Source organism: Symphodus melops (genome assembly GCF_947650265.1).
Source record: "Symphodus melops genome assembly, chromosome: 6".
In the NCBI taxonomy this organism is placed as follows: Eukaryota; Metazoa; Chordata; class Actinopteri; order Labriformes; family Labridae; genus Symphodus; species Symphodus melops.
Window position 1 is genome coordinate 22,676,142 of NC_136696.1, and position 22,313 is coordinate 22,698,454.

General features: G+C 41.1%; 1 protein-coding gene across 1 annotated transcript in view; it reads left to right on the forward strand.

The window, feature by feature from the left end:
* Positions 1 to 22,313, forward strand: part of kcnq1.2 (potassium voltage-gated channel, KQT-like subfamily, member 1.2) — a 164,543-nt gene that overhangs the window by 88,096 nt on the left and 54,134 nt on the right. The window contains exons 15-18 of the mRNA XM_079346805.1: positions 10,535 to 10,610; positions 11,562 to 11,656; positions 14,808 to 14,848; positions 16,173 to 16,234. Coding sequence (XP_079202931.1) covers positions 10,535 to 10,610; positions 11,562 to 11,656; positions 14,808 to 14,848; positions 16,173 to 16,234 — 274 coding nt within the window. The remainder of the gene's footprint in view (positions 1 to 10,534; positions 10,611 to 11,561; positions 11,657 to 14,807; positions 14,849 to 16,172; positions 16,235 to 22,313) is intronic.

Sequence of the window (22,313 nt, forward strand, 5' to 3'; positions counted from 1 at the left end):
GAAGTGATACAGGCCTGTAATGCACCCATAACACACTCCTCTCTCATATCACACCTCACCAAAGAACACTTGGAACGTCGATATGACCATAAGAGACCCCACTGCAGCCGCAGAGCCCTCTGATCGTCTTTCACCTCCTCCTGGGTCCTGTGAACTCTCCGTGTACAGTCACCTGATCCCGCTAGAGCAGCAAGCAAGAATCACTTTCTGACCTCAACCGCCTGTAGTTAGCCTTTCTGTATGTAAGTGTTCCTCATTTTGGTCAAATTCTGCCATTTGTTCCAGTAACATAACCCTGTGCTCAGCTTATTCTGCAAAAACCTTCATAGTGACCCTTAACTGATAAGGTTACTGTAAGTGTAAAGTTTTTGTTTAGATTCAACAAACCTTCAACAATCACTGTGCAGTCCCGGCAGCAAGCCACAGCAAATAGAGAAAGATTACACCAAAAAAAAAAAAAAGAAGAAGCCTGCTGGTAACGTTTAATAATATGAAATTTATATTTAATCTGCGTAGACACTTAAAAACAGAGTTCTAAGCATTAAACCATGAAAAAGTTCAGGATTCTACCAGTAAAACAGACGCATTTGGCTGAGTGAGGGAGCAAAGTGAGCCAGGTGGGCAGTGAGAGAGGGATGGAAATATCTGTTTTTACAGCTTCTTATGGACAAGGACAAGTCATATCAAGTTTTAAGTCTTCACATACTTTCATATCTATCCTCTGAATATCTAGGCCTTAGGTCAAAGCTCCCTTCTACTTGATTATGAATCTTACTTTTTTGTCCCTCAGACTGTGATGCCTGAGTTTAAGTGCACAGTGCACTCAAAATCCAGCATTAAACGTATTTTCTTTCCTTATTGCTGAGATCAAATGAAAAGACAAACACAGAGCTTAAAACATTTATTTATTTTCAATGGTTGAAGCGGAAATCTTCTCAGTAATTAGCTAAAATCTGACATCCGTCTGACATCACAAATGTCAGACAGATAACAGCAGTTCAACGAGGGGGAAAAAAAAAAGTGCATGTCCGGCATGACGATGAGATATTTTCCATTGAGGGAGAAGTAGAGGAAATAATAAAAGCTAACCAGGTTAACATGTTCCACTTATTTGTTGAAAAACCACAAAGTGTCAGACCTTATTCCTTACTTAAAAAAACACGTCTGGAAGTCTTTGAATGATTTAAGACATGGCAGCTGACAAGACTTAATTTTGCATGTGTCCCTTTAAGCTTAAAGTCAGATTAAGTCTTTCAAAGTCTTAAGCAAGTTTCACAGTAAGTTTCATGTCCTGATCTCTGATGTAAGTCTCAAGTCTGCAGCTCTGGTAAAACTGACTCTTAACAGCTCCTAGAAGATATCTAACGGTTCTGTGATTGGTTCAGCTAGAGCTCTCCTGATCCCTTAAAGACAAAACAACCTCGTCTTGTCTGCTTCTAGGTGTTTGGACTGCTCGTGTAATTACCGTTCAGACAGGGAGCGACCTGGAGGCAGCGACAGGGCGCTAATTGTACGGTGGACTACAGTAGGAACGGAAGCTGTTAAAGCAAAGACGGTCTCAGCGTCATCTATCTGCCCTCTTCTTTTTATTATTCTGTTTCTGTGTCTTAATTTGTTTGTCTGTTTTTATGAGCTGGCCTCTGATCTTTTATCACTGTGCAAATTGGGGAAAAAGCAGAGACACACATACGCTGATTAGGTTGTTCATTCGTGCTCCTTTCCCACTCATTTCCTCTACATGCATTTTTTGAAGAAGCCAGTCGTGTGGTGCTTGGCCTCACTCTCCTCTCCTCGCACCCTTTTAACACATCACATCCAGACAGTTTTAAATCATTGAGGTCCTAACTTGTCAATGCCTGTCATTGCATAAATGTACCTCAAAGCAGACACCTCTCACAACTACAAATACACATAATGCGTATTGCCTGCACAGAAATCCTGAAGTTTTCAGGGTGAATGTGTGAATGTAAACAAACTGATTTTTTTTACTCGGACTTTATCAGGAGTTTCTCGTGCCAGCTTCCCAGTATTTTCTCAGCAGAAAGTCAGAGTGAGCTGATGTGGGAATGCATCATGATGTTATCAAGAGAATTCAACCCGAGCAAGTTGGAGGGGATGGTGACGTTTATTCTCTGCAATCTCAACACCACTGTAGACTGTCTGCACGTGACCTCTGTGCCTGTGGTCTGCAACAGTTTATGTTCTCTCGTATCTTCTTCTCCTCGCTCTTTTGATGAAATTATGAACCTGTCGAACTACACAACATTCACATTATAGTGTCCTACAGTATAGAGGACTGTTTATTCCTTCGCCACTTGCACGTCATTCTTTCTACATCAGGTCTCACTTCAGTAGAACACCCGGCCCACTTCCCATTTTAGGAGCATAGCCCCCTCTCTGTGGTGCATGTACAACTGGACCAGGAGGATTTTAGGGGCAGTCCTCCTGAAATTCTCACAAAATGTCGATTTGTTTTAGTTTGGGTAAGAGGAGCTGAGATGACTCCCTCTGGGTTTATTTCACTTCAATATGTAGAGGATGTTTTTTGGAATTCACATAAACCTATGTAGAACAAATGAGAGGGAGATAAAAGAGCATGAATAGAGATACTTTGTTAAACTAATACCTGTTGACTTCCTGCAGACTTTGTACTTTGAAGCTGCTGGGAATAATTCCTCTCAAAGTTCATTTCAATGGATTTAGTGATTCTCGTTCTCATCCATAGTAGGGTATTGATAAAGAAGCTACACAAAAAGAATAAACATGAAAATTGCTATCTCCACACGTCGTTTCTCTGCTTCCCCTCTTTCTCCCAAACTCAAACAGACGCCCTGAATTTGCTATAGGCCGTTAGTGAAGCCAACCAGGCCTCCCGTAACTGAAAGCAGGAACAAAAAGGCTGACCACTGGAGAAAGGCCTAATTAAACAGCAGTCTTTAATGTCAGTCAGCCCCCCACGGGAGCCCCCAACCACACACGAATGAAAGAATAATGCCTGTTTGAAAAGAAACACGGTTTTATAATCTAAACCGATTGGCTTATAAAAGAGAAGCGCCTTAGCTAAGAAGGCCCAAAGGTCATCTTCTCCTTTCTTGTCTACTTCTCTCCTTCTCTTCTTCCTTCTCTCTCTCCTCTCTTCTTCTTCTTCTTCTCCTGCTGGGCCCAAAGCCAGGGTTAAGCCAGGATGAACATGGACAAGTCTGTGACCACCACTTCCAGTACTACCGCTAATTATTCCTGAAATACACACACACCAACACACATTAGCAGCATGTGTGAAGGCATGACCAACCACTGGGCTCATGTGCTTGGTTTATCAGAGCATTTTGAAAAAGAAGTAGCCAGTTTAATCCAAAAATGGTGGCCAGGGGGCGGGGCTAAAATTTGAGAGAAGGGAGGGAGCTCAGAAGCCTCATTGCCAGAGGTTGTTCCATAAAAAATTATTGGTGGGGGGGGGGGGGGGGGGGGGGACTTAACGGACCAATATGCAGCCACCCCCCCAATCTCACCTCACCACCACCCAACCCTGAAACCCCTCCCCACTCATCCCACCCTACCCTGGCGACGGGACCCCCCAACCGGCAGCAATAAATAGATTCTTTCTCTAACATGGCTAATCCTGCTAAACAGCAACAAATCCTATTAGGCCATGAATTATAAATCCTTCTTCACCACCTTACCCCACCCCCATCCTCCAAACTGGAGAAACCCAATCGCCCTCCTGTCTTCATAACACGCACGCGCATACCCACACACGCACTAACACTCAAGAATGCTGGTCCACACAGTCAGGGATTGTAAGAGTTGGATGTCAATGCATTGGTGTGTTTGTCCATATAAGTTGCTGATGTATTTGGAATTGGTTGTATGGATGCTGTGTAAAGCTATGTTAGAGCAGAAGTGTTAAGAGTACAGTCCTTGTTCTGTGGTATCAGGTCCCAGCCCTGACCCTATTTGGTGCATGTGTGTCCTTGTAGTGTGATTGACTGAACCCTGGCAGCCCTCCTGGAGGACCACAGCCTCTGCGCATTGGAAGGGCGCACCAACCACTGTGCCACCAGCGCCCCATGGTGTAAAGTTTTAACATCCAAAGATGAATTCCCCAGTTTGTTAAATGTTTGTTATTGCCCAACAAGCTCAATGTGTAAGTCATTTACTTCGATCAAATTCCAGCCATGTATGAAAAGTCAGGTCCTTAAATTGTCTGGAGTTGATCGTTCAGATGTACAGAGCTGCTCGCTTGTCTTAAAAACCCAAAACACCTTTTCAACAACAACTAATGACAGGAAAAAAAGGCCTCTGAGAAGAAAACTTGAACTCTGATACACTTCTTTACAGGCATGCCAACATTACTGACACACCTTAGGCTAAACACTGAGGTGAGAGGACAGTCTGGCACCAAGGGGTTATTAACCCTCAATCTACACAACTCCCTAATTAGGCTTGCTTTGAAGACCAGTTACAATCATGTCCTCCTCTTTCTGCTACACCTTCAGCCTAGAACTCTAACCCTCACAACCTAAATAAGTCTGGACACGTGTATGAGGAAACCAATTTCCAAAACAGTTTTTTCTGAACTGCTTCCACGTTGTTGATGGCAGGAACAAGAAAATATGACAACTGACTGTCGGAGCAATGGCAGTAAAAAGTGAATATTTTGCGGTAAAAGTTTCCTTTTTTTTTTACTACCTATTGGCCTAATAATATGTTTTGTTTATCTTGAAGTCTTGGTTGCTTATGGTTTTCTACTCCCATAAAAAACATTCTTCCCACAGTTGTAGTTTTTCATTCTCTCGGTCGTCTAACTGGAAACCTCCTCGCTCCAATCTTTAGCTAATTTGGCAGGCAGAGTTGTGTCAAGAAGAGTTCACAAGTCATTAGTTGACTTGTTAGAAGTGCGCTCCTCTCCAATCTTCCCTCCGTGTGGTGGGAAAGAGCTGAGTCTGTCTCTGTTCTGCTAAAATAATGACAGGTTGTGAGACTTGGCGTCATTAACATTAAACATGGGTGGGACTGTTCTGAGGTCACCAGGATGTCGACCATCTCTCTCTCTCTCTCTCTCTCTCTCTCTCTCTCTCTCTCTCTCTCTTATTTTCATTGGTGGGATTCCTCCGTGAACTTCAAGTCAGCAGACTTATTCACATGTACCTTTTGAGGTATGTAGGGATTGTGTATGTAAACAAGAGTAGACTTTATAGGTAAACTAACTCGAGTAATGTAGTTCATAATGATGAACATCTAAAGTGCAGATGCCCTGATCCCTTTTTTTTCTATTTCTGATTCCAAATCTAATACCTCAGTTCTTTCTCTCTCTCTCTCTCTCTCTCTCTCTCTCTCTCTCTCTACACACATATATATATATGTATGTATGTATGTATGTATGTATGTATGTATGTATGTATGTATGTATGTATGTATGTGTGTGTATATGTGTATATGTATATATATATATATATATATATATATATATATATATATATATATATATATATATATATATATATACATACATACATACATATATATATATATATACATACATACATACATACATACAGACACCATCAGGGCATCAGTCCTTAAACTGTTTTACTACCTCAATATGGTCTATGTCTATTTTTGAGACATCATCTCCTAATGGTTTGGTGCAGAAAAACAAAAACATCAGGTTTAAAAGTAATCAAGCTGGCTGTGCATGTTTTCTCATTATCACTGTTGTTTAAACAGCTGCTGTTGTGTGTTTATCACTCATTCCATACTTCTGACCGTGTAAACTATTTCAAGAACCGACCAACACAGCGGCCACAATCTGCACATCTGTAAGCCCCCTGAAAAACATACACACCCGACCTCTACGTCTGAAGGTCTTCTGTACCCTTCCAGTCTTGTATTAGCCAGCGTCCCTGTGACCCTCTCCTCAAACTTTCGCTGTTAAGTAGTTCATGGACTCTGACCTTTTCAGCTTTGATGTGCTTAAGATTCGAAAACAGCTCATACAAAGAAAATATTTTAAATAAAAGGTTTGTATTCAGACAGGATGTAAAGTACCATTTAGATTAAGACAGTACAAAATATCCAAACAAAAGCATCAACAAAATGGAAGTTTTGTCAAGTTGATACAGTATATCAACCTCTCTCTCTCTTTCTCGCTCTTTCTTTCTTTCTCTCTCTCTCTCTCTCTCTCTCTCTCTCTCTCTCTCTCTCTCTCTCTCTCTCTCTCTTTTTCTCTGTGACCACACACATCAAACATGTACTGCACCCTCTGTTCTCTCTTTGTCATCAGCTCTTAATGGGTACTGGTCTTTGATGTGGCTTGTTTGCTGCCATTGTCTCCAGCATGTCTTGATCAGCGTCCATTGATCTGGTGGGGGGGGGGCGACATGAAAACAACTCCAACACTGGAACAGACACACAGACACACACACACACACACACACATATTCGGGGAGTAGGGGGACCATTGAATCAAAAGCCATATTTTACTTACTGATTAGTCACCGCATGAAGAGCAGCAGTTTGTCATGTTCTGAATATGTCATGTTTGACACAAGGTCAGTGAAATACACAATAAGGAACAATCAACAGAGAAGAGCCTCTTGTGGGGGAGTTTAACATTCTCAAAGCTTTTGGAGAATGACACATTGGGATTAAAAACAGTGATGTTGATGCCGCAATGTAACACTAATAGAAATGATATATTGAACACAAGAAAAATCTAAATTAAAATATGTTTCTAAATAATTACATACTTTTGACTTTTTGATATTGGATGTGCAAAAAAAGACGACATTAAACTATGTCATCAATCATGCTAATCATGCTGTTCGCTCAACCTTACAACATGAAAACATCTGTATTAACATTAGAGGTGTAAGAACATGTAAGTAAACTTGCATTTTTACACAATCATATGTGGCAGTGTTGTATTTTAGGTTGAGTAAATACATCCATACCAATAGATGGCTGTCTTGCTATTAGACTCTTGTATGATGTAACAATGTAAACTAAGATGGGCAGAAGTTAGCAAACAACGCTAGCGTAAATGCTAAGAACACAGGCTTGTAAAACTAGTACATTCATAAAGGGTGAGATATAATGTAATGTTATGTTATGTATAGCCATATTTTTGTCAATACCTAGCCTGGGAGGTCACACACAGAGGAGTGCAGAGTTACTTATGACAACGTAGAACTGTGCGTGTACTCATTGCATGCAAACCACTCGTAGAGTTTATTTTCTCATATATCAAAAGCCTACTAGTCGATCCACGGGAGCTTTTCTTAGCGTTATAAATGCACCAAACCTGATTCATTTAAAATACTGATTAGATGGTGGAAGTGTCTGCTCTTACAATAAAGGGTCTTAGCAATGTGCCTTGATAATCCTCATCACGACACTCTCTGGCATGCCATCACTTTCACATCAAACATCCCCCAAAGAATGTAGTCGTCTTATCCGTCCAAGATATGATAAAAGGATGTCTGTTTTGAGGAGAACAGAAGAAGAGTACATCTCTTTGATAGACCAAAGCACCAGTCATAAAGCTTATCTGACACACACACACACACACACACACACACACACACACTCACACACACACACACACACTCTGATGCACACAAACGCACACAGGGCAGCCGTCTTGCTGGGCCCTGACCGTTGCACATTGATGTCTGAGGCTGCTTTCTCCTGACTGACTCCAACGTTATTGCATCGCACCATGGAAGCACAGGATATTTGGCGGTCCCCTGCCAAACAGCCAGGGTGGGAGGGGGAAGTTGCCATTGACAACTTAGTGATCTCCAAAGTGACCATCTGAAAATGAAAAAGGAGAAAACGTATTAAGAGAGACTAGTGCAGGGGAGGCCGTGGGGCTAAATCTGTCACAGCTTTTCAAAAAGTAGACTAGGCCAATTCATGACTCCTGCAATTACAGCTGACTTCTACAGTCGACCTAATGAAGAACAGCGACTCTGTTGAGAAGAGCCAGGAGTTGGGGTTTAATCCATAAAACTAAAAACACCCCACAAACCAGTGTTCCCAATCCAAAAAGGAATCATACAGTGCAGGACAATGGGAGATATATTGGAGTCGTTGTGGGCAAGATCAGAGGTTTGCTGACTCAAGAGGAATCCCCAAGATACGCTGTGAGTCGAGTCTTGTGCACAGATGAAAAATAAACATTAAGAGGGAAAAGCGGGACAGTGTGGGGGAGGAAGAAGGGGATGAGTCGGAGGCTGAATCAGAGCCAGCAAGTGTCTAAAGGGGCTGCATCAGCAGAGAGATGTGGGAATTACATGCCATCAGTGTCTGCGTGCCAAATGTTTACAGAGGCGGGAGGGACGGAGGGTGGTTGGTGTTGAACAGTTATTCTTTTATCACACTTAACCCAATGAACATGTGTGCGCATTTGTGTCAAATACAGGAAACAGGAGGAGGGCGAGGAGGCAGCCGGGTACAGTTGTTCGACGATCAAAACCGCACATGTTTTTTGTTTCCTACATGTGTTTTCTTTCCCAATTATGCTCCAGCCTCTGAGTTGGAAAGAAAAAAACACATCCTTCTCCTCATCTCCGATTGAGAATAGGGGGGGTGTTAGATTATTCTTTTTTTTTTCTTCCAGAATAGAGCCTCATAGTCTTTATGTTCGGTATTGTTTGTGTGCATTTCCTCCTATAGCTCGGGCAGGCCTCGCATGCGGGGCAGCGGAAAAAAAAAAGACAGCCGCCCGGCGGCCTTTGATGTTCATGTTTTATGGTCCAATGTCAACGCATTGTCTGCTGAGCGCTTTTGTTGTCCCTCTGCCTAATTAAGACCTCAGAGCGACTTGTTGACTCCACAAAGACCCTTGTTAAGAGAGGGGGGTAGGGTGGTATGTGAGTGTTTTTGTGCGGCGAGGGTGTGTGTGTGTATGTGTGTGCATGTGGGTGTGACTGCTTTGATTTGGACATAGTTATGGAGAGAAGTTCAAACAGCAGACAGATACACACATCAACTCCTACATACAAAGGCACAGGCTTCGACATATGAAGTCATTCATTTCTTTTTTGAGGGCCGTTGATCTCTAGCTTCGAAGATCATTTAGCACACACTTTAAAACCCAGTGAATTCACATTTTCCATATTGTTATTCTCATTTTCAGACAGGAATTGCACCTGTCTGTTTTCCATTTCTGCCATCCTCCTTTGGATGGCTCCAACACGGATCTAGTGTCAACGGTCTGCTGTTAATCCACCTTCTTAGCAGATGCACTGCTAGAAGACAAACACACAGCCTGCAGCTTTGATGTCTCTGACAGCAGAGGGCTGAAAGGTCACCTGCCTCTGAGCCATACTGTACATGAAATAGAAGACAGGGAGAGAAACAAATAAAAGATATGTAAGTCCTGCTGAGCCAGCAGTATAGACCTGTTTTTACCAGTTTTATAAAAGAAATTAAAATGCAGAATATTGTGCAAAAAAGTATAATGGCTTTCACCAGTCTGATATATTGTCCCTCATAGTGGGCTTTCACTGTAAAACATGTCAACTCAAACACACATAGCTGTCTTCCTAACCACCATGTTGTTGTTGTTTTTAAAAAAAAAATTAAAGATACATAACATAAAGTCATTAAGGCATGATGTATTTGGAGATGATCCAACAACACAAGAACAGCCCTTTCTCAGACATCAGTAAAAAAAAAAAAAAAAAAGTCAAGGGTGGTGTGAATCTGTGTATGGCTCTGTCCATCTGTTATCCAATCACTGGGACTGATAAAAATCCAGTCCCTGAGCAACACATTTTCATCCTCACATCCTCCAAACATACAGCCGTCACACATGGACAATCCAAGGCCATGTTCCTGCATTCATCATTCAGATAAATAAATCACATGAGCACCAGAACACAACACACAAAGCAGTGCCTCCTTTAAAGAAACAAACACAAGTGCATGCCATACAGTATGGTATGCAAATGTGCCTTTGAATGTGCGTGTTGTTTGCATCCTGTGGTTTCTGTTTCTGTGTTTTTATCTCCATACCAGTGGGGTTTTCTTTCGTGTTGACACAGATGTGCTGCTTTGAGCCGAGGGACGTGTGCTTTGGGTCTCCTCTCTCTGCAAACAGTGTCTGGTTTTCTTCTTTTTTCACTTTGCACCATGTTGCAGAAACACATTTGTGAGGGTTAAGACAGGCGCTGATCAAGAACAGTTATTAATCTGAGTTAAACGTTTTTTTCGTGTGTGTACAAGATGCATATTTCTGTTTGTGTATGTGTGCTCTTTTGGGAGGGCCACATATGGTTTTCTGTTGCCTGGTACACAGATTGTCCATCGATCATGGAATGAAGCATGAGCTGACTATATTAATCTTATACTGCAGTCTTTCTTTCTCCTCTCTCTCTCTCTCTCTCTCTCTCTCTCTCTCTTTTTTTAAACTGTACAGCCTATCCAAAACAAACCACTTCACATTTTACAGCAAGGAAACATCTGCAGACCTTTACCATCATTGTTTTTCTCTGAGATTAAATGCGTCTTTTTTTCTGTGTCACAGGTTGTCACATGCCCAGAGATCAGCAGTGAAAGTCCTCCGCAGAATGCAGTACTTTGTGGCCAGGAAGAAATTTCAGGTAAGCAAAGAGAAAAACAGACAGAGGAGAGAGAAAATCTACGTGGGCAAAAGCTGGGGGATGTAAAGATAAAGAGAGAGACAGATTGAGAGTAGATGAAGTGTGTTTGTATACAAGGATAAGGAGGGGGAGCCGAAGGGCACACATAAGCTGCATTGTCACCCATGTGCATGTGTATGTTTGTGTGTAAATGCCTACAACCTGCACCTGCATGTCTTCTTTGTGCTCACTTCAGTTCAGGCGTAGTATCATGGGAAATCTACTAACCTGTCTCTGGGGCTACAGTAGGAATTCACTTACTGTACTGCACTCGAACACACTTAGCACACACACACAGCATGACATGGCCTCACACAGCACCACAGTCGGCGGAATTATGTTAGAAAATTGTGTGCATTAAGTACAACAGTAAAAAAAAACATGTTTGAAATACTTTGGCTATCGTTTTCATGCTATATGTTATTGCAGAATGGTTCCTATATTCTTACCGTTTCCAAGTGTTGTCCATGTTTTCAATTATGGCCTAAGTGATCTCAGCTGTGCAGGCTATACTCAGTGTATACCAAGGAGAACCCTAAAGAGTTCACCGGGTTCTTTCTGACGCTGCTTGTATCCACGTCACACTAAACAAAGCTGTGAAAGGACCTTAACATGATTGCTTTCTATACACACACATACACATACACACACACACACACACACACACACACACACACACACACACACACACACACACACAATGAGTTAACAATGAACCCTTTGCCCTCAAGGGGGTTGGGGGTGTTTTTTTCGGGGCGACCAAGCAGGAGCGGTAATAGTTGACAATGGCTTTTGTGTCCCTGTGTGTGTGTGTGTGTGTGTGTGTGTGTCTGTGTGTGTGTGTGTGTGTGTGTGTGTGTGTGAGTGTGTGTGTGTGTGTGTGCGTGTGTGTGTGTGTGCATTGATCAACAGCAAGCGCGGAAGCCATATGATGTGCGAGACGTGATCGAGCAGTATTCCCAGGGTCACCTCAACATGATGGTCCGCATCAAGGAGCTGCAGAGGAGGTGCTGACTTTGACCTTGTTTCACACTCTGTCTTTCTCAATCTCAGTGTCTGACATTTCGATCAGCAGTGTAGTAAGACAGGTCATAGTTGCAGAAAAAGGGGGGTAATTGGAGTAGAAAACGTTTTAAAATGGGTCGACCTTAGTTAGATTTTGTTTTTCATAACAAATCCTTCAAATTAATGTTTTACCTTGTTGTGAAAATTAGTCAATCAGTTACATATATTGCAAAAGGAGGCATCTCTTTTGATATTGTTTTCTTATGTTTAGGCCGATACCTTGCCAGAGCTTAGTTTATTTTATTTTTTTTAAAGTAGGTCATGGGAGAATATGCGCAGTATTTGACACATAAATATAGTATATAATATCCTAAATGTCTCTCTGAGTCATTACTGTCAACAATGAGTGCGAAGCCCGAGTCCCACTGTCTTTGTTGTTGTTGGAACCGTGTTTACATGAAAGAGACAGCAGGCCTTTCTTCTTGGGTATAAAAACTGTCTTAGTCAAGGATTTGACAAAGAAGAATAACTTACTCACTGCTCCTTTGAATGACACACAAGTGTTTTTCGATCACCGCCAGTCCGTGTCAATTTGCATGCAATGTGATGCTACAAGCTAACTAAAGAACACTAATATTAGCCAATGCTGACTTCAGGCATTAGCAGCTCGAGCCAAGGACAACTTTGTTTATCACTCCTTTGTGAGAAAATGAAGGTAGAAGGATTAAGGGTGTGTCGCTCGAGGAGTAAAAGACTTCTGAATAGCGGAAGCGTTGTCAAATACTGTAGCAGTTTCGCTCTGGAGCTTCAAGGTGACATCTAGTGGATGAAATAGTCACACTCCTCTAGTGAAGTTTGAGAAATCTCCTGGCATTAATGACACCCTGAATACTGAGATCATCCCAAAGTCTGACAATGAGGAGGAGGAAACTCACATCCTCATTGTGGAGGGATTTCTTCTTTACAGCTACAAACCTTTGATCGATGTGCTGAACCGACTTATATCCATCCTGTACGAAGAATGCAAAAAGGGGAGAAGCTCTATGAACTACACGGTGCTACATCACAGATTTATAATTTATAATTAGTTTCCAGCCTGAAGCCAACTGTTAAGCTAAACCATGTCATAGATAGTATATATTTTTATGGGAAATGGGCCATTCTGCAGAAAGAGAACTGTTAAGTGCTTCTGGCAAAAATGTGCTGCGAAGTACAGCTGTGTAATTAACACAAATGTTATTATTATTATTATTACATGAGCATTCGCAAAAATGTTAATGCATTGAAAAGAAATTAAGTGGTTTGTCATTTCTGCATCAAAGTGACAGTTATGACCGTTAAGGCATTATTTTGGTTTCAGGAGAACTTGTTGCAAGCAGAGGTACAGTGTAAACATCCAGCACAGCAGCTACAGTAGATATAGACACTGTTAGTTATAGTTATTACATTTTGTATTCTTCACACTAATTATTGTTATCACAGCACTAAACAATGTAATAGCTCAAAGCACATTTTTCTCATATTGTGCATTCCTCCTGTGAGCTGTCACAGTGAACATTGAACGTTTGTGTTGTTGTTAGTCTTGCTCTGCTGACATCATTCTTGGCTGAACTGGGTCAGGAAGACAAAAGGAAGAGTTGACGTCTTCATTGCAAATGTCCTCATTCAGCTGTCAGTAGTTCCACAGCTCCTAACAGTGTCTGTCAGTGGGATCATCCTCCTGCAGAGACATGGTGTAGCAGCCTCTGATTAGTTACACTGTGTTGAGCTTTGTTGACCTCTAATAAAGTCCAGCCCTCACTTAACTGAATCAGTTTGTCCTTTTGCTGCACATTTTTCTGCATTTTTTAAGGGAGTTTCTTTTTTTTCCGTCCAATCTGCAAACCCTACCCTATCCAGGAGGTCGGTTAGGTAACAAACTGGGTCAAAGTTACATAGGACTATCACCTGGACCCCATAACACAGACTCGCAGTAATTCAGCTGTAGCACAGTAATGTGCTGTGAAATTCTCAAACCAGCAGGGCTTCATAGCAAATCTGTAAATCAGTGGTTGATTATTTTATGTTTAACTGTTTAACTACTTACACTGTAATAAAGCTTCAAGACTCTAATAATCACCATGCTTTTAGGTTTTTTTATTTACATCATGTATACGCTAAATAAGGCTTAAAACAAAACTTCACAAAACCTACCTTTAAAGATCACATATGATGCAAAATAGATTTTATCGTATTTTTCTAACTCTACATTGTATCCCTAGCCTGTCCACAAACCCCCCCCCCCCCCCCCCCCCCAAAAGAAAAAAAAAGTACAAGCTCTTCATTTCTTGCTCAATTTTTTAGACAATGTGTGCTCAAACAGGTGGTCCGGAGATTTCTTTTAATTTTTTTTCATGATTACATCACAAAGGGCAGTAGCCCCTCCCCCAGGTGTGTGACACTCCCACAGAAAGGTTTGTTCAGCTCTCTGAGTCTGGCTTCTCACAGTAAACAGTTGTGCACGGTGCAAGAAATCCTGAGTCACACAAGACCTTCCAGAGAGAGGCACGGTCAGACACAGCTCATTAGCATTTAAAGCTACAGACACAGAAACTGCCTGTTCTCAGCAGGGCTGAAATAGAGGCGTTTAGAGGCATGATCAAATATAAAATCAGCGTGGCTTTATAACCAGATACTTCACAGAAAGGTTTTTGGGAACTATGATACTTAATAAAATTAGTTGAAAAGCTGTTTAATATGAGACCTTTAACAGAAAGACAAAGAAACTTCACTGCATCAGAAGCACTGCTAACTATAAGTGAAATAATAAAAACATATGATGCTATTGTGGATAATCAGCCTAGAATTTGAGGCGATGGAGACTGGGTAACTTTCCCTGCTCTAGTACATTTTTTGATTACTTGCTAATAGTTCATAAAACAAGGGTGGCCTTCTGAAAGTTTTTTATTTTTTTATTTGACACCTCAAGTAGAAACATTTTTTTAGACATCAAAACTTTCATGGAAGTTTTTTTTCCACTGTGGTCTGTTTGAATTTTTCTATTTATATTGGCCTCGCGGTTTAACCTGCTATTCTCTTCATTCTGATGACATTACTCTGTATCTGCCCAGTGTTCTGGCGTTTCTCAGTGTCAGTATTTCTCTCTCCTTCCAGGCTGGACGGCACATTGGGGAAGCCAGGAATGTTTCTTCCAGGTAAACACACAGCAAACACAACAGTCTACATCTGATAGACAGACATCACTCCTCACTAGCTCTCTGTGTTTACACCTCACACATATACAAGCTGTGCCAGACTAAATATGAGAGGAACAGAGGACCCTCGTCTAAGTTTAGATCAGGCGGCGTTTCTGTGTTTTCTGACTTGTAAAGATGTTACTTTAAGCACCATGTGTGTTTGCTTCTTCGTCTGGATACAAATGCATGTAAACTTTTTTGGTTTGACATAAATGTATCTGATATTGTACATTTTATTAATGACATTATGGAGGTCAGATATTTACAGACTAATGGATTGAGTCATTAAAAACATAAGAAGCTGGAGATAAATATGATGACGTATAAAGATTTTTAAACTTATTGTTATTTTAATATCCCTACTTTTCTTTTACGTATTCATCAAAGGTTCAAAGATTCTCCTCTTCACTTTCCATTGCCAGACCCTCCCCTACATTGACTTTTCTCCTTCCTTTCCTTCCTCTCTCCTCTTTTCCTGAGTAAACATCTTTTTGGCCCATCCTGTCCACTCCAACACGGTTCATTTGTTTTCAACTCGGACAAGCCACCGCATTGAGTAAACAGCTTACGGAGCTCTGTACCTTACAATTTTGCATACTCTCCAAAGCTACACCCCACCCAATTCACACAACGACACAATTTATGAAGGATCATACAGTGCGGACACTTTTAATCATGCACATTTCTGCAAAATAATGGCTGAAGTTGAGGTTTGGAACTTCAGAAAGGGTTTCTATTATTTAAGTATTTCTAACCTTACCTTTTAGGGTCGGATCTCTATGCACAGCACCCAAACAGAAGGGTAGCAAAAAAGAAGGACGGTATGGATAGGTTATTTTGAAACAGTTTCCGACTTTTGGCTGTGGAAACGCCATTAAATCTGTGTCGTACCAAACTGAGCTGAACTGCTTGGTGGACACGATGTTAAAGAAAATAATGTGCTGCTAAACCACATTCAGTGATTTAGAGAAGAATAAACTCATCTCATTTTATCCAGCTTTGAAGACAAATGTTGCCGTGTTTGCTGTCTTTGCAGGGAACATAACTCTCTCTCTGACATTAATTTACGGTGATATTAAAGAAAACCTGCTAAAAATGAACTAAAGCATGCTTTTATTAACAGCCGTGAGCCTTCAAGCAATAACTGCGTAAGAAAAGTATAATGTGTGCGTGAGCATATCTTCAATTATCCAAGTGTGACTAAATGCACTTTTTTCTGCATCTGTTTTAGTGTCCATGCTGTAAAAACCACAACCTTTTGTTCCTCTTTGTCTTTTTCCAGGAAAAGGGGAAGATAAAGAATTCCCAACCATTGGAGCACGTCTGATCAGGCTTGAAGATAAGGTAGGCACACTTCTGCCCCACTGCTTGTGTGTGTGCGTGTGTGTGTGTGTGTGTGTGTGTGTGTGTGTAAGTGAGATACAGTGATTAGATTACTCCTGGTGTTCAAAGCAGTGCTATCTGTGTGTGTCTGCAGTTCTTTTGTGGCTCTGTCTGCTCGCTCTCTGATATCAGATGTGTGCGTGTGGTGGAATCTTCAATATGAGCTTGTTGTGGCTGCGATCAGTTAATCTCTGCCTACGTCAAACATTCACCTGCATTCCTTGCCCTCCATTTATCAGCATCCATTTATCAGCATCCATTCAGGCGCGTGTTTTTACTGTGATTTTTTTTTTAGGTGTTTTTTTATTACTTGCTTGCTTTTTGAGGATTTTCCATGCTAACCTTTCTTTTTCCTGTCATCACAGCTTGTTTGGTTGGTGACACTTTTTTGGATGTTTATGTTTCCATAAGGGAGGCTAAAGAGAAAATTGTTAATTCACTGAAGCCGAGCCAAAAGGCAACAGCTGTGTTTTTTGAAGCCCACGGGTGTAACTAAGCATGTCATCAGTCATAGAGGAAAGAACACAAACTGATGCCAGGGTGCTGCCAGCCCTGATGCCGCCATGATGCCAGGATAGACATCATGCCTCGGGGGATTGTCGGACCAGTTTGACTGGTTTGTGAATGTGTCTGTCTGTGTGCAGGTTGTAGAATAGGAAGTGTGTTTGTCATGTTGTGTGCGTCGCTGCATCAGTTCTTTGTTTATCTGATGGTTTGCTTCTTTTGTGAGTTCATTTTTGAAAGCGTTTTTGAAATTGGTTTGGCTTTGAAACATGTCAGCACGTCACTTCACTTCAGCCACTTCAGATGCTGAATCGGTAACATAAACACTGGATGTGATGCACAAAGACTCACAGCACTATGGCTCACATAGATGCACTTTTTTTTATGCATTAAAGAACAAAACATTTCACGCCTTAGCCCTTAAGTTTATCTAATGCATTTAGCAAAAATAAGTATATCTTTTGAAGGCATAGTGTTCAATACAATTCAATACTAACCTTATTCTAAAGCTGTTCCCATATCTGACAGTAAATGATATTAGCTCATATACAATAGAGCGAAGCACATGCTCATTTTCTTTTAAAATCAGCTTGAGCAAAATTCTTCCCACTTAACTTAAACATTACCCATCCCATCTCTCTGCTCTCATCAACACTGAGGTTCCCTAATGTCTGCAAGCGTTTGCTGTTCTCAAACTGCTCTGTTATGTACGGAAGAGTAATGATCTTGAACCAGAGTAAGGCAGAGTCTGAAGACCTCCCTCAGTAATTGAGTTACGGCCCATTTGCCCCAGGGCTGCATGATCGCAATCTCCTGATTGAAAACATAAACCTGCATTGAGAAGTGCCCCCCTTACCTGCGTCTGTATTTTCTGTCTTTTACTTCATTCATGTCATATGAATAATTGAGGTTACCTCACAGATGAAGCCTACCTCCAGAACAATGTGGGACACATTAACCGTCCCTATAATCATTTGCATTTATTGCATGCATTGCTGCACCTAGTGTCTTCTCCCAGAGCCAAACATCCCTCATAATGACTATTTTCCTCTCCTTGGCAACCGCCCACTTCCTCTGTGTCATTTCTGGTCGTGTGAATTTCTTGTTTTGATGATTCAGATGGGCAGGCACACCTGTTGGTTGAAGCGGAGCAAGAAGGGTGGGGGGGGACTTCTTTTCCCCTCAGGCTGCAGGTGGATGAACCTGTCGACCCTTGAAACTTGGGACATTCCCTGCTCCTCCACAGAATGTTTGTAGACACACTCGAGGCTGAATGAAGCTCCCTTCGTAGCACTGTGGGGAAAACAAAAGAGCGACAACATTCAAGATGTTCTTCGATTTTTCTTATGGAAACAAGAACTGTCATAACTTTTAAAATCCATGATTTAATATTACAGCATTGCCTAAAGGCTAGATCCTTTAACATTTTAGACAGTGAAGTGGTAGAAATCGTAAATTCACTCCTTGGAGGAGAAAAAGTTTCTTTTAAACTTCTATGGTTGATCTTCTTTTTGTTGTGTTGTTTATTTTTCATTAAAATCATTTCACGTTTCACTCCGGTGTTCATGGTCAAGCGACTTGAACTCGTAGTTTTCTGACACTCAAAGCGTTTTTACACCGCAGGTCACACTTACACATAAACACTGATGGTAGAGGTTTCTATGTAAAGTGACCATGAGACGTAATTAATCCCATTAGTACACATTCAAATGCTGCTGATGGAGCAACTTAAGGCTGTGACACATCAGACATGTAGCTGCAGGAGCTGGGAATCGAACCCGTGACCTTTAAGTTAGGAGACGACGTTATCTCCATCCAAACACAACACTAATGCTAAATGAAACTCCACCACAATATTTGTAGCTAACTGGAGATGTGTTATGCGATAAAATACACAATGAATCACGTTTGTTGTGCTTTCAGACCGAGTGCCCTTGACTTGAGTTGTGCAGTAGTGAGTTGTTTGTAACAGAATCTGCAGGCCTGTCACTTTTGTTTGTCTCGCATCACTGCGTGCATTTCATAACACTGTATAACTTCGGAGGTTGCGTCACCTTTAGCCTGTCATCCATAATAGCAAACCTAATCACACACAAAGAAAAGCTCCAGTGTCACAGTTGAACCACCTCTGAATGAGATCTTTCCCAACAGCCCTGAGGAATTATTCATCAGCATGTGATGCCTGTGCGGGTTAGAAAGTGCACAACAGTGTGTTCCCATGCTTTTCGCAAGACTCACTCTTGGGAGGAATCCAGCAACTTTTTTTTTTTTTATACAAATTCCCATTTACTGCTCCCCTTTCCCCTGTAAAACACCAGACGTGGACCCCTCCAACTGAGCTTCATGCATGTCTCCCAGTCAGATCGAATTATTTAGTTGTCCATCTTTTGTCAGCACATCACTTGTAGATGGATTTATCTTCAGTGTGTCTAAAGGAGGGCTCGGTCATTGTGTGTCCTGTACGGGGTTAGACAGTGATTTATCACACGCAAACAAAGACACAGATATCTACACACTCAAACACACATGAGCGCAGAGTTGATTAATCACCGATGTGTCTAACCTCACACTCTGAAGTTTGAATTCTCCAGGAGCGACGTCGAAACGAAGATGGATGGCCCTCTTTGACAGTGTGTTATCTTTCTGTCAGACACACTCGATGAAAAATACCCACACGACAAGCTCAAACATCGGCCAGTGTGTGTCTGCGCCTCAGTGTGGCCTTTAAGGAAGGAGCTCTCTGTGTGCTTTGGGGTGAAGTCGGCCCTGCTGCTTGTGGTGAATCCCTCCAAGTTTTATAGGACTGTCTCGTTTTTAAATAGAAAAAGAATCTACAATATGCTTTCACAAAGCCTGTAAATGTTAGCCTTTTTTGGTTTGATCCTTTTTTGTTTTAAAGTTTCAACAATATTATGAAGTGTTGTGCAGACCGGACCAAACCAGCAACTTCATACTGAAAGTAGTACAAAGAGCTGAAAGTAGCAGCAGCCTTTAATTATGCAGAAAAAGAAAATCTTTGGTTTTACGTTTTGTTTTTTCAAGTTTAAAAACTCTAAAATTATAATTATTGTTTAACTCTTTAGGTAATATAATATCATTTAAGGATATGTTGTGGCAAATTAATATCCATTTTTATTTAAATGATAATTAAAAATATAGATATAGATATATAGATATTATAGATATTTAAAAGTATTTATCTTTGACCTCTTCATCTGAAGTGAGATTTCGGTTAAATGCTGTGTATAAATAATTGACCGGGGAACAGAAAGGGTCTCTAATGAGACCTTCTTACAAAACATCAAAAATAATGAAAGTCAATAAGGGACACTAATGTCATTCTTCATCTTTAAAAATTATAATACATATAAATCGGATTTATTTAGAAAAGTTTACATTTCCTCTGCACATTTTTACAGTACTGAACCACAGACTAAACAAGACATAGAACAAGTCAACAAGGAGTCAAAATGAAAAGTAGAGAATCCCAAATAGGGAGCAAAAAAGTTAAATGTTTGAACTTGCTTAGTTAAAAAATGCACTGTGTGTGTTTTATTTTGCATGAAATGTTTTTTGTATTTGCATGTTGAGGAAATGTCGCGTGATGTATTATATACATGATACGAAACAAAACTCTTACATTTCTGGATTCAGTTTTTTAGAAGGTTCTCAATACCTGTGAATGTGACTCAACTTGAGGTATGGTTTTATTCTGATTCATGTCTGACTATAAATTCACTGATTTAGATTCTCCATTAGATTAAAGATAAAGAATAAGAATAAGTCCTCTAGAGATGAGCTCACTTTAAAAGACAGCATGAACCAAAAATATTCTTAACAGTTTGTCCTCATCATCCAGCAGCGAGGTAACGATAATTCACCTTTGGGTTTCACGTTCAGTTTGAATTTAATCATAATTTAGTCATCAGACTGGTGTTCAGCCATATTAGGAAACTGCCTGAATCCCTAGAGGGTCTAAAACCATCAGCAGGGTCTAGCTAAATACCCTCTAATGTGCCCTGCGGACCTGCCCGGACATGTCTCTGCTCAACACATCATTATTTGTGTTGCTTTAACTACACTACATGGACCATAGATCACACTCACTCTGCGGTTAACTTCACTCGGCTGTATTAAGGCAAATATACCGCTCCATGTATGTCAGGCTTATATCATGTGCATTAGCACAAGACTGCAGGCCCCGACTGTAATAGCATCTCAATTAGGTAAGTATGCTGTAAATTACAGCAAGGCCAAATACTGGGAATACTTGAGGGCCGGGGCAGAGTGTTGTGTTTGTTAGGAGTCCATCTGTAAGGCATTTAGGGCCCCTCGACTTTAAAAGCACGGCTTTGAGGGGGGCAAGGAGTAAGTGTGTGTGCATGGATGTGTGTGTTTAGACTGCTACAATCCAGATTCAGTGGGTGGGGGGGCTTTGGAGATGAGGGCCTGGTAAACATGTTCATATACATACATATTTGTGCATTAGACGGTATACAGAAATACAAGTGGATAACCAAGTGGCTATACGCATGTTGTGCAATTGAGCTTATCTCCGTAGCAACAGGAACAAGGTCATTACCTTTAAAACAAGAAGGTATGAAGGCTAAAACGCTGGAGGAAAAACCTTTCATTCTGTAACCTTTAGAGGATTTGCAGTGTGTAAGCAGTGCGTTGCAGATTCCGTCACATTCAACTTTTCCTCTATTTTGGACACCAAGAACAAGCTGAACCCACATCAACAGAAACATTGAGTTTGATTCCTTTAAAGTCCTTTCTCTGCAGCTGTACTCATGGTCTTTTCCTCCGCAAAATTCTTACATTTTACGATCACTAAAGAAGAAATCAAACGCTACGAAAAATTTATTCTCAAATGAAACCCAGTAATACTGTCATAAAGCTCACAGCATGTTGCAGACCACATTCAGAGATATTAAACGTTTTAAAGAGACATTTTCATTCTTTGGACTTAAAATGATGCTTTAATGTTCTCTGAGGTTCCCACTGTTCTTCAGGCATGATCCGGGAGAATTTGGATCAGGGTTATTATTCAGCCTGTTTCGGTTCATTTGAAGGATAGAGAGGATTTTTCAGTTGCAGCAGGCACCTTTGAAAAAGCTGTGTGCTCGTACATTCATCCCTTCTCTGCCCTGAGATCACCATGTCTGTTGTTGTGCTATGTTTTGATATATGTGTGTATTTGCCCACAGTGTGCTCAGCGGGAGAGCCGGACTGACCAGGCCGGGCTAAACAAAGAGAGGAAAAGGAAGCGCTTGCATGCACAAACACACACAACACACACCCACACACACACACACACACACACACACACACACACACCTAGAACACACAGCTTCACTAAAGCGGCCGTACACTTTTTTTTACTGCCCCGTGCTGCAGACGAGCACATAGCCAGCACAAACAGAATCCCTGTGCATGTCCGGACATGTCCTAGCAGTTCCTTTTGATTAACTCTCTTAATCCAATTTCTTTACAAATGTCTTTTCACCTCCACTGAAGGTTTTGGAAAGAACAA